This window comes from Pithys albifrons, chromosome 7 (assembly GCF_047495875.1).
Source record: "Pithys albifrons albifrons isolate INPA30051 chromosome 7, PitAlb_v1, whole genome shotgun sequence".
Lineage (NCBI taxonomy): Eukaryota > Metazoa > Chordata > Aves > Passeriformes > Thamnophilidae > Pithys > Pithys albifrons.
The window spans coordinates 4,084,418-4,097,158 of NC_092464.1; the positions used below are offsets into that span (position 1 = coordinate 4,084,418).

Consider the following 12,741-nt stretch of genomic DNA (forward strand, 5'->3'; position numbering starts at 1 on the left):
GCCAGAGCTCAGTGTTCTGGTTGAAAAATTAGGAATAGACTTTTAGCTGCACTTCTTCCTCTCCAGCACAATGGAACACCTTCCATTTATTACAGTTTTTGGAGTTTGAGTTGTACCTTGACCAAAACTGATGGAAATTTCCAAGGTTTGGGTTTTGTTATTAAGGCTGTGCTGCTTTGCATTCTTAGAGCGGTTTAATCAAGCAGCTCATGACCTTCTTTTTAGAGACTCTCTTTGCCATCCATGCAGCAGAATATAACTCTTTAATCACAGCATTCATTTAAAAACATTGCATTACTTGGCAAATTTTGGTAAATTACTCTTGCACATTCATCCCCAGTTTTCTCTGGAAAATACCCACTGAATCCTGGTCTTGACTGTCTTTAACAGCATTTAGTAATTACTGCTAAGCAGGTAGATCTCATTTCTAGCAACACCCTTGCTAGACTGTAAGACTTAACAGTGGAGGAATAAATTTTCATAATACTGCCACAAGTAACATAGCAGAAAACAAAATTAGCACTGATTAGAAAATAATACCAAAATTATAGAAAAAAAATCCCCCAGAGCTTCCTTTTTAACAGAGATAAATAAAAAGAGTTAAAAAATGGTTTTGTTTCTTACCTAGAAGAGACTGGGCTGTGCTTTCCAGCAGGTCATAATCACCTAGAAAAGTGGGAATTTGGTAGGAAATTGTTTTGATTGTGTTTTCTATTAGGACTCAAAGTGGTCTCTGGAAATGTGGTATGAAATTGTTTTGATTGGGTTTTCTATTAAGACCCAAACTGATCTCTGTGGAAATCAGGGGATAGAATGCAATTGATTTTTATTTGTTTAGATCAGGCCTAAAGGCAATAAATACTTGATTCTGTCTTCTCAAGGAGTAAACATGGGGAGTTTAAATCAAAGCTGAACCTCTAAAATGAGGAGATTGCTACTGCAAGCAGCAAACACATAACTAAGAACACAGAGAATCAACCTGGGACCAATTTTATTGTAAAATTATAGAGGTCAAATATTGTCTCTTTAGGAACTGACATTTATAATCCATTGGTATTTAAACACAGTCAGTTTTCAGAGAATTACTGAAAAATTATTTCCATCCATCAATGACAAAAGGCATAACTAGTTTTTTTGTAAGATGGTTTAATTTTGTGGATTTAGGTGAAATCACATTGATTTATAGAGACTTACTTTTTAATTGCACTTTTTATCTGGGTGTGACAATGACCTAAATGTCTAATTTTCATAATGGTTGGCACACAAACTACTTTTCAGTGATCTGATATTACCATTTGAGAGCAGAGGTACCTAAAGGGTGAGTAGCAAAACTGCTTCTTACCTGCATGGGTTTGCCCCAAATTATCCACCTCCCAACCTGAAATGAGAAGGAGAAAAACAATTAATTCTGTCTTGCTTATTGTTTGTAACTTAATTTTGGTAATAGTTTTCTTCCTGTAAGAGGAATGGATGTTGCAGAGCCCAGAGAACTGCAAGTTTAAACCTTTATTTCAGCATCAGTCCTGTGTATTTATGAATGGAAAGTGGTTTTCAGAAGATGGTTGATTGCATTGTATTGTTAAATATCTGGTTTAACCACGAAGTTTTATCAAACTCTACGAAAAATAAGAAAAATAGATGAGAGATATTTTTTTGTGGATTTTTTCTTTTTTTTTTCCTTTTTTTTAGGAGAGGGGGGAGATTAAAAAAAAATTGCCAGGATTAACTCCAACCAAATTCCTACTCAGCATGTTAAATATTTCATCCCAGTGGCTCCTGGCTCTGGCTGGGTGCTGGGGATGCAGAAGGCAGAATTTGAGCCATGGAGTGGTGCTGCTGCACCGTGCACAGAATCAGCAAAGCTGCTGCCAAAGCCTCTGCCAGGGGCCCCCAGAGCAGGGGAGAATATTTGCAGCACTTCAGTGCCCACTACAGCAGGTTAAATGTTGAGGTCAGCTCAGTTCTGCATCCTCTGGGGCGACCACAGGGCTGCAGGTTGTTCATCTTTTAACCCTGATGGTCAAATCCTAATTAGGGATTGAGAAAAAGCTTCACCAAATTGTACAAGAAGGATTTTACTAAAAGGAAAATCCAAAGTCTGATTTTGATCCTCTGGGAAAAGAGAAAGCACTGAAGGATATAAAAGAATTCAGCACAGCAAAAAATGCATTTTTTTATTTTATATTTTTTCAAATTCCTTATAATCTAATAATTTAGAATTAATTGATTTCTCTCTTTATAATAAATCAGATGTGCTTTTTGATCTTCTAAAATGGAAAAAAAGAAGGTTTAATGTGAAGGTGATGGAGGGAGTGTAGAAAACCCCTCTGAGGCATCAGGGAGGCTGTTCTGTGGCTTTGGATGGAAATACTCAACATCAAACCCACCAGTGACACTGCAGGGTTAACACTGAAAGCCATGGTGAGAACACTCCTGGTCTCCTGCCCTCTCTGCCCAACTCCAGCTGCTCTGAGGATTTTCTATATGGGAATTTAGGCTGGATATCAGGAAAAGGTTCTTCCCCCAGAGGGTGAAGAACAGGCTCCCCAGGGCAGTGGGCACAGCACCAACACTGCCAGAGCTCAGGGAATGTCTGGGCAACGTTCTCAGGGACAGGATGGGATTATTGGGGTGTCCTGGGCAGGGCCAAGAGTTGGACTTTGATGATCCTTGTAGGTCCCTTCCAACTCAGGATATCCTATAATTCTATACTTCTAATTCTTGTGTATTTGCAAATATTGGGTAAGTCTACCAATTCTGAAGAGAAGTCACCAATGCGCTGAGCAAACCTTTCCTAGCAAAGGCTGTTGAGCTGCTGCATCAGACTGAAGTGGCAGCTGCTGCAGAAGAGCTGTGGCTGTGCTCCAGGTTCATGGCAGAGCAACAGGGATGGCTCTGCAGAATCCCTTGGACAGCCCTGGTTCCCTCCTGAATCCACCAACCCCCAGGGTTACTAACAGTGAGAGAAGTCAGATATAGGCAGCTCTGTTGTGAAATCTGAACTCAGAATACCAGCATGAGGTTTCCATGTGGCAGTTTTTATCTATGGGGTTAGTTTGCACTGAGAGGATCAATGAGCAAACCACTGTTCCTTTAGCCCTGTCTTTCCTGGGGTCTTCCACAGCATGTGCCACCAAAACCAGCAGCTCTGATGGAACTGGTTCATTGCATGAGGTCACCTCACACAGCAGCCTGAGCTCTAAAGGGACCCACAGAAACAGGGCAAGAAGAAGCTGCAGCTCGCCTGGATCCAAACTAGGGTGGTCAGCAGGCCCGGGGCAGTGACCCTTCCCCTGGACTCTGCCGTGGAGAGGCCACACCTTGAGTGTTGTGTTCAGTTCTGGGCCCCTCAGGTCAGGAAAGAGATTGAGGGGCTGGAGCGAGGCCAGAGAAGAGCAACGAGGCTGGAGAAGGGACTGGAGCACAAGTGCTGTGGGGAGAGGCTGAGGGAGCTGGGGGTGTTCAGCCTGGAGAAGAGGAGGCTCAGAGGTGACCTCAGCACTGTCTGGAACTGCCTGAAGGGAAGTTCTGGCCAGGTGGGGGTTGGTCTCTTCTCCCAGGCACTCAGCAATAGGACAAGGGGGCACGATGGGCTCAAGCTCTGCCAGGGGAAATTGAAGTTGGAGAGCAGAAAAAAATTCTTTGCAGAGAGAGTGCTCAGGGATTGGAATGGGCTGCCCAGAGAGGGGGTGGATTCCCCATCCCTGGAGATTTATAAAGTGAGCTTGGCCGTGGCACTGAGTGCCATGATCTGATAAAGGGACTGGAGTTGGACCAAGGGTTGGACTTGGTGATCTCAGAGGTCTTTTCCAACCCAATCCATTCTATGATTCTATGAAAATCTCAAAAACCCCCCTTCTTTGACTCATAAAAATCCAGTTTTATTTTTATCTTTTACATAGCAATTTGACATTACCAACTGTCCAGAATTCTTTCTGGAGAAAGACCAGGCCACTGTTAAATGACTTGAAGCCTGATGTTCCTGGCACCCTGCATTCTACACTGAAGGCTTAGAAAAATATATTTTTCTTATGTTTATAACTTTTAAGTGGGTTTTTTTTCTATAATCTAAAAAGGATGAAGTAAAAATTGCCATTATTTCCCTCTAAATATCAGCAGTAATAAGTCACATGGATGTTAAAATATTAGATTTGAGCTCATTTTGAATTTCATGACATCTGTAACAACAGTAAAAACATCATATTAATGTAGGTTTTCTGACATGAATACGCTTTTTATAGTAATATTTTTATATCTATCCCCACATTATTATTGCATTTCACTGTTTTGGACATTAGGAAAGGATTCACATTTTCAACAACATTAATAATCTGATTGCTTTAAGAGCAAATTTACCTTTTATCAACATAATTCTTCAATATTTGAGTCTTTGCTAATGTACTGAAGACAATTCCAGCACAATCTTTGACTATACAGGCTTTTAGGCCTGATCCATCAACCTAATTTTCCCTAATAAGTTAAGCTGCTAGAAAGTCAATTAGATTTATATTGAACATCATGCCCTGAATTACAAATAAAAGTCAAAGTTCATCTGTTGAATGTTGGGGTAACATATACACATATATCATTATATTTGTGTGTGTGTGTGTACATATATATACACATAATTATATATATATATACACACATATGCATATATATATATAGAATCATAGAATCATAGAATCGATTGGATTGGAAAAGACCTCCGAGATCATCAAGTCCAATCCTTGGTCCAACTCCAGTCCCTTTACCAGATCATGGCACTCAGTGCCACGGCCAAGCTCAGTTGAAAAACCTCCAGGGATGGGGAATCCACCCCCTCTCTGGGCAGCCCATTCCAATCCCTGAGCACTCTCTCTGCAAAGAATTTCTTTCTGATCTCCAACTTCAATTTCCTCTGGCAGAGCTTGAGCCCATCGTGCCCCCTTGTCCTATTGCTGAGTGCCTGGGAGAAGAGACCAACCCCCACCTGGCCAGAACTTCCCTTCAGGCACTTCCAGACAGTGCTGAGGTCACCTCTGAGCCTCCTCTTCTCCAGGCTGAACACCCCCAGCTCCCTCAGCCTCTCCCCACAGCACTTGTGCTCCAGTCCCTTCTCCAGCCTCGTTGCTCTTCTCTGGCCCCGCTCCAACCCCTCAATCCCTTTCCTTAACTGAGGGGCCCAGAACTGAACACAACACTCAAGGTGTGGCCTCCCCAAGGCAGAGTCCAGGGAAAGGGTCACTGCCCTGGGCCTGCTGGCCACGCTAGTTTTAATCCAGGCCAGGATCCCATTGGCCTTCTTGGCCACCTGGGCACACTGGTGGCTCCTGTTGAGCTTCCTGTCCCTCAGTCCCCCCAGGTCCCTCTGCCTGGCTGCTCTCCAGCCACTCTGTGCCCAGTCTGGAGCGCTGCAGGGGGTTGGGGTGGCCAAAGGGCAGGACCTGCACTTGGCCTTGTTGAACTCCATCCCATTGCAATCAGCCCATCTCTCAAGTCTCTCCAGATCCCTCTGCAGAGCCCTCCTGCCTTCCAGCAGGTCGACACTCCCTCCCAGCTTGGTGTCAGCAGCAAATTTGCTGATGATGGACTCAATCCCCTCATCTAAATCATCAATAAAGATGTTAAACAGGACTGGACCCAACACAGACCCCTGGGGGACACCACTGGTGACTGGCTGCCAGCTGGATGCAGCTCCATTCACCAGCACTGTCTGGGCCCGACCCTCCAGCCAGCTCCTAATCCAGGAGAGGGGACACTGGTCCAGGCCATGGGCTACCAGCTTTTCCAGGAGTATATTATGGGAGACAGTGTCAAAGGCCTTGCTGAAGTATGCACACACATATACACAAAGACAACGAGAGAACAAACAGGCACCACCTGTAATTCCTTAAATTCCCTGGAACACCTCTAATTCCTGTGTGCTGCTGCCCTTCTCTCAGATAATGTATGTTTGGGTATCCTGCACCCAAACATGGATATTTATTGACAAAGGCCATGCCAATGGTTTGCTCACATGTAGGGGAATTCAGTGGAGTTCATATGGATTATTTCTGTGTTTAACATGTTCACGTATGTAGGGGCACAACTTCAGCTGAGGCTGTAAGGAAGCCCAGACACAGGGCAGTCCCTCTCATTTTTCACCCTGAAATGGTATTTTTATGGGTTATTTTTATATCTGAGTGTCTTTCTGACTCCAGAGAGACTTCAACAAATTTGCTGAGTGGGCAAGATTGTAGGACCCCTCACTGGATGGGCTTTCACAGGACCCTCTCATTGCCTCACTCTTAGGACATAAACAGTAAGAAAGTGGTGTATTAGACTTCAGTGATGAAGAAGAGAAAGCCCATCAATATGACTGGACAATGGTATAATGAAGTATGTTGTTCTCACAGAAATGAAGAATAAATAAATGAAAGATGATTTACATTTGCATTTTGACTGGAAACCCATTTTTCAAGGGATTAATTCAAGACTGCATTTATGAGGGAGTTTTGACAAGGGCATGTAGTGATACAGGAAGGAGGAATGGCCTCACACTGACCCAGGGCAGCTTTAGATGGGATATTGGGGAAGAAATTCCTCCCTGTGAGGGTGGGGTCAGTGGAACAAGTTGTGCAGAGAAGCTGTGGCTGCCCCATCTCTGGAAGTGTCCAAGGCCAGGTTGGATGGGGCTTGGAGCAATCTAGGCTGATGGAAGGTGTCCCTGCCCATGGCAGGGGGTGGAATGAGATGAGTTTGAAGGCCCTTCCCAACCCAAGCCATTCTATAATTCTATTATTCCATGATAATAACACCTTAAATATAATGATTTTATGACTTCCATGAATGACACCTGCGCTGCTCCCATGTAGGTAAACCCAAAATACAGAAATATGGACACAAAATCAGCTATTAAAGTGCCATTTTTTAAATCAAGAATTGCTCATATTAGTCTATAAACTCCCAAGTTACTGTTATGCTCAACACAGGATGGTTTATCCAGTACATGAACAGACTGTGTTATTATTGTCTGTGTCTGACCAAGCTGCACAGGGAAGTGTCACTCTTGTCCTTTAACTGACATTATTAATTAGATGCTATTTGCATAACTGCTTAGAGATCCTAGAGAAGACCCATCAGAATGCTGAACTATCAGTTCCAAAGCCCAAATACAGAAAATGTTGCTTATTTCTGTTTTCTGTATGAAGAGGGGAAAGGAGGGGGAAAACAGTTCCAAGGAGTTGCCAAAGGCTCCCCATCGAGTAAGTGGCAGAGACCCGAACCCTTCCTGCCCTTTTCTTGCACATTCATCAGACTTTCCTCCTTGTTTTTTATTTACTGAGACCCCAAAAACATAATTCACTCCTGGCTATGCTCCAGCTGATGAGAAATTCGATGCAAGCAATTGTTGCTCCTGATTTAAAATGGACAGGACTGGCAGAGCTGGAGCCAAGAAACAGCCTGTGCACGATGAGCCTCAGAGCTCAGAGCAGCCTTTTAGATCTTCTCCTGGTGCCAAATCCCTGTCAGCTGCCAGAGCACCTGCTTTATCTCCCGCAGGTTTGTTTATCTGAACACCACTTGCATTTAACCCTTTTGTTCCAGCACTTGTCCCTTATTAGTGGCAGAGTGGGAGGGGGTAAGAGGCTTCCAAAGAGGAGCTGTGCTGAAATGCATCATCCCACACTTTTCCTTTATTCCTGTTGTTCCCATCCCACTATCATGGATTGCAGGACTGGTTCCCATAGGTTGGATTTTTCCAGCATTAAGATCAATTCTTAAAGCCTGCAGTGATTTTACTGCACATTGTGTCCCTTCACAAAGCTCAGTGACTGGGACAAGGAGAAGCTGTGGAAAACAATTCCTAAAATCCCTTGTGATCACTCCGTCCAGCTATGTGGATAACGAGCTGCTTAGGCAGGAATTGAATTTTTTCCCCCCTGTTTTATGCAGCACTGATTAGAAGCTTCACATTTAATGTCTAAATGAGAAATAAGCTGGTGAGCTCTCATGCCCCCACCCGCTGGCATCCCCCACGCTGGGCACTTCTCTCCTGCCCTGTCTGTGCCTGCTGCTCTCCTGGCACAGCAATCTGTTCTGCCAGCTGGCAAAGCCATGGTTGGGAACAGCAGGATGCTCAGCAGCTCTTCTGGGCTCTCAGAGCTCCCCACATGGATCCTCTGCTCCATGAGCAGGGGGCATCAACTCTCTGCCCTGTGCTGCTCCTGGAGACACTGATCCCACAGACACTCCATCCAGCCATCACAGTTCCTTTGCTATGGCACTTGGTTGGAAGGGTAAAGGGGCACAGGTTGCCCAGAGAAGCTGTGGCTGCCCCATCCCTGGAAGGGCCCAAGGCCAGGCTGGATGGGGCTTGGAGAAATCTGGGATAGTGGAAGGTGCCCCTGCCCATGGTAAGGGGTGGAATGAGATGATCTTTAAGGTTATTTCCAATTGAAACCACTCTATGATTGAGTGATCCAAGATGAGCTGCTTCATCTTTACAACCTCATTAGCAGGATCTGTAGTAATTAGCGGGCAGAGAGGGTTACAGATTACATGGCCCTACAGATTCCCAAACCTTTCCAGGTGCAAAGTTCCCTCCTCTGTTTCCAGAGGTTTGGGTCTCTCCAGCCTCATTTCCCATAGACAATACTTTAACCTAGAGATTAAAAGTCACTTATTGAAGGGCATGTGGTGTTAGGACAAGGGGGAATGGATTTTAAATCATAGAGGGCAGAGTCAGATTAGACATTAGGAAGAAATTCTTCCCTATGAGGGTGGGCACAGGTTTTCCAGAGAAGCCGTGGCTGCCCCATCCCTAGAAGTGTCCAAGGCCAGGTTGGACAGGGCTTGGAGCAACCTGGGATGTGTGTCCCTGCCCATGGCGGGGTGGAAATGGATGATGAATATCCCTTCCATCCCAAACCATTCCATGGTTTCTATTATTCTACGGTTTACTGTATATCATCTGCCTTGACAAAGGGGTTTGTGAACACAGAGACAGGACAAAATTAAGTGGTGTTGTTCAACTTATTTAGAAAGTAGAGGATAATGAAGGATAAAATTAGGAAGTCTGGTTCATATTTGAGTGTTTGAACAGGAACTGGTGCCCAAGGACATCTGAGGGACTGGTTCTGTGGGGTAACTCATTCCATCCAATTTACCCACCTGAAGATAAGTTCATCTGGTTTTTAAGTCTCATCCTATAAAGGGAACTTCCAAAGGGTGATTGGTTTTAGACATTTGCCACAGGATGGGGTGAGATGAACTGGCTTCTGCAACTTCTTTGTTGCCCAGCATGTTGTGCAGAACATTGCAGTGAAGGCAGGGACAGAACTGACTGACAAGTCCTTTCTTTCATATCCCTGTCTAATTCCAGGGCATGTGGTTCCATGACATAGAGGCAAGAAGACTCAGTGAAGGGAGAATACCAGTGAGGTCCCACAAGGAGAACATAAAGGCAGAGCACTCAGGGCTGGCTAAGGCAGGACTGATGCACAGATTTGATCAATAACATTTAAGGGAAATCATGGCTATCTTCTTTTTTTCCTCTTTCCTATCAAAGGTTGTGGAACTGGAAGTGGACTGAGGTCACCATAGCAACTAAGCATCATCTAAACGTTCTGTGAGTCCTTGCTATGAGTCTGGCTGTCACAGGAGCATCCATCAGAGTGCAGGATCAATGCAATTACTATTGAAGGGTCTCCAAGCTCTGCAGAGGGCAGGGATCACATTTCAGAGAAAAGCAAATGTTTTTCCAAACAAGAAACACAAAAAAAACCCACCCTGAAACATTGTCCAATGGAGATCATTAGTTATGAAATAACTCCAGAGAAGGAAGATAATTAAATCCCTTTCCTAAAGGTAAGAATGAATGAGTGCCCACCACACCTAAAATCCTGCAGTTAACTGGAACTCCCTTCCCAGATGTTTTGAGTCAAGAGGGGAAACAGGAACAGAGCAAAGACTACTAGTACAGACTGAAGGATCTGCACCCACACTGATACTTCAATCTATTCCCTTCTGCAGTCTGAGGGTTCTCCAAACTCCTCCGCAGCTCTCAGTATCTTCCACCCTGGAATTCCTCCCAAAGGAACATGAATTTTTCCCCCCCAAGGCCAAATTACTCAAGATCATTGACAAAGCTTCCCCCTGGCCACTGGAGGATGTCATCTTGCACAGGACCAAGGACTTGACTTGGCCATGCTGATATTTTGAGCAGCAGAGGCAGAGAGTCTTCTGTCTTCATAATTTGGTCTGAAAGCCTGTAAAATGGGGTTTTTTTCCTAATAATAAAACATCTAAGAGGCCTTAGCTGCTTGATTAGAAATGTAGGTCCAGTTGCTACTCTTTGCTGACAGTATTTCCCTCCCATTTCCCTCTGCATTGCAGAGACTTTGTGATGCTCAACGGGAAGCTCAACATGAGCCAACAGTGTGCCCAGGTGGCCAAGAAGGCCAAGGGGATCCTGGCCTGGATCAAAAATAGCATGGCCAGAAGGCCCAGGGCAGTGACCCTTCCCCTGGACTCTGCCTTGGGGAGGCCACACCTTGAGTGTTGTGTTCAGTTCTGGGCCCCTCAGGTCAGAAAGGATATTGAGGTGCTGGAGCAGGGCCAGAGAAGAGCAACGAGGCTGGTGAAGGGACTGGAGCACAAGTGCTGTGGGGAGAGGCTGAGGGAGCTGGGGGTGTTCAGCCTGGAGAAGAGGAGGCTCAGAGGTGACCTCAGCACTGTCTGGAACTGCCTGAAGGGAAGTTCTGGCCAGGTGGGGTTTGGTCTCTTCTCCCAGGCACTCAGCAATAGGACAAGGGGGCACGATGGGCTCAAGCTCTGCCAGGGCAAATTGAAGTTGGAGAGCAGAAAAAAATTCTTTGCAGAGAGAGTGCTCAGGGATTGGAATGGGCTGCCCAGAGAGGGGGTGGATTCCCCATCCCTGGAGGTTTTTAAAGTGAGCTTGGCCGTGGCACTGAGTGCCATGATCTGGTAAAGGGACTGGAGTTGGACCAAGGGTTGGACTCAATGATCTCGGAGGTCTTTTCCAACCCAATCCATTCTATGATTCTATGATTTCTATGATTCTATGCTGTGGCCAAGGAGGTTTAATTACAGCTTGTCCTCCTGACTTTGGAAAAGCTGGAACAATCCCGTGGTTTCACTGCCTGTGCAAAGCCTAGGGATGAAAAGGAGCAGGAAATTGTTTCCTGTCTACCTACTGCTATTATTGTGGTTATTGGCAAGACTTATTATCTTTAACATCAACTCTGGGGAGGTCTCTCACACCCATTCTTTATTTTCACAATTCTTTGTAAGGCTTGCTGAGCACTCACCAACAATCACACACATGCAACCTGCAGACAGCTTTGAAGGTGTCCAAACTCCTCATCTGGTGTGGATTTATATACATGGTTTATATATAAAACTGTATAAATAAATGTATATGAATTTATGGTTTATACAAAACAGGTAGCTTTGCATTGGACTTGCTCCTGAATGATCTTACATAAAATTAAGGGTGAAACTAAGGTATGCACAGAGTGCTGGTTGTCTCAAAGACCAGATAAGCCCTGATGGCTCATTATTATTCCAATGATGACAATGCTATGGGATGGCTCATCCTTGTTTTTCAGAGACAAGTCCTTGGTTACCTGTTTCTCTTCCCTCAGTTTTCATGCAGGATGTTGAAATCCCCATCAGGGCAAGATATCCTTGAAGAGAAATGTAGACCTTTGCATTGATCTTTTGCCTTTTTGACAGGCAAATGCAATTTCCAATTTCAGTCTGCTGCAGTGCTGACCTTAATTTCAGCAGTAGCAAAGAAAACCTGCACCTTCTGCTTCAGGAGAAAACAAGTACAAAATCTTCCAGAGACATTTTGGTGTTTCGAAGGCCCCTGATGTTTCAACAATCACCTTTTCTTTCTGCCTATATCAAAAAATATCAATGCATAGCCCAAACCAATAGAACTTGTAACTTGCAAAGAATTTTAACATCTTTCACCTTGGGAAGTCAATGACTTTTATTGTCTTTTCTCTCAGTTTGGGAGTTATGTCCCATTTTCTCCATCAGCTCTTAAAGAATTTACCAGGACTGTCTCCCCAGAGAGGACACAGAAGGGCTTTCCACATATGAAGATGTAGCTTCACTTCCCTTCTCATTAACTCTTCTCTTGTCATCTTATTCTGATTGATTAGGGATAAAATCTGAACCCAGGCAGGAGGGAAAAAAGCCACAGTAGCTTCCCAAATCCCATTACTCTGCATTCATAAACCCCATGTCCACCCATGGCACCTCTAGTGCAGCAAACATGAGGCTTGGGGTTCTTAGAGAATCAATTAATCAATTAATTAGTATTTGAGTCTTTCCCTGTGTTTTTAATGGGATCAGCTAATAGACTATTTTCAGTTTCTTGTTGTTTGGATCCTGTCACTCCCAGAGTAGGAACAAGCCAAACATTTCAGTTCTAAAATAAAAGCATAGGATATAATTCCCTCTTAAACTCTTTAATACCCAGAAAAATTATTTTATTCTAGTGGCTTTTAATTAGGAGCTATTGATCCTGCTATTAACATAGGATGGGTTTTATATTATTGGCAAAATTGATGTACATTTTCTCTGTCCTTCATGGTGTAACATGTTCTTTGGGGTGTAGCAGGTTGTGACCCAAACATTCTGAACTGCTGCAAGATTCAGTAGGAGCTACTCATATTTATTATTTGGATTTGTGAATGAAAGCATTTGCCAAATGTGGAGCATATGGCAATGCTCAGAAAGTGT

The 12,741-nt window shown here is 44.2% G+C and overlaps 1 protein-coding gene across 9 annotated transcripts in view; it reads right to left on the reverse strand.

The window, feature by feature from the left end:
• Window positions 1-12,741, reverse strand: part of ADCYAP1R1 (ADCYAP receptor type I) — a 148,417-nt gene that overhangs the window by 41,553 nt on the left and 94,123 nt on the right. For all 9 annotated transcript variants that reach the window (XM_071559880.1, XM_071559887.1, XM_071559886.1 and 6 more), the window contains 2 exons: window positions 1,343-1,378; window positions 625-666 (listed from right to left, as the gene is read on the reverse strand). In XM_071559880.1, the coding sequence (XP_071415981.1) occupies window positions 625-666; window positions 1,343-1,378 (78 nt within the window). The remainder of the gene's footprint in view (window positions 1-624; window positions 667-1,342; window positions 1,379-12,741) is intronic.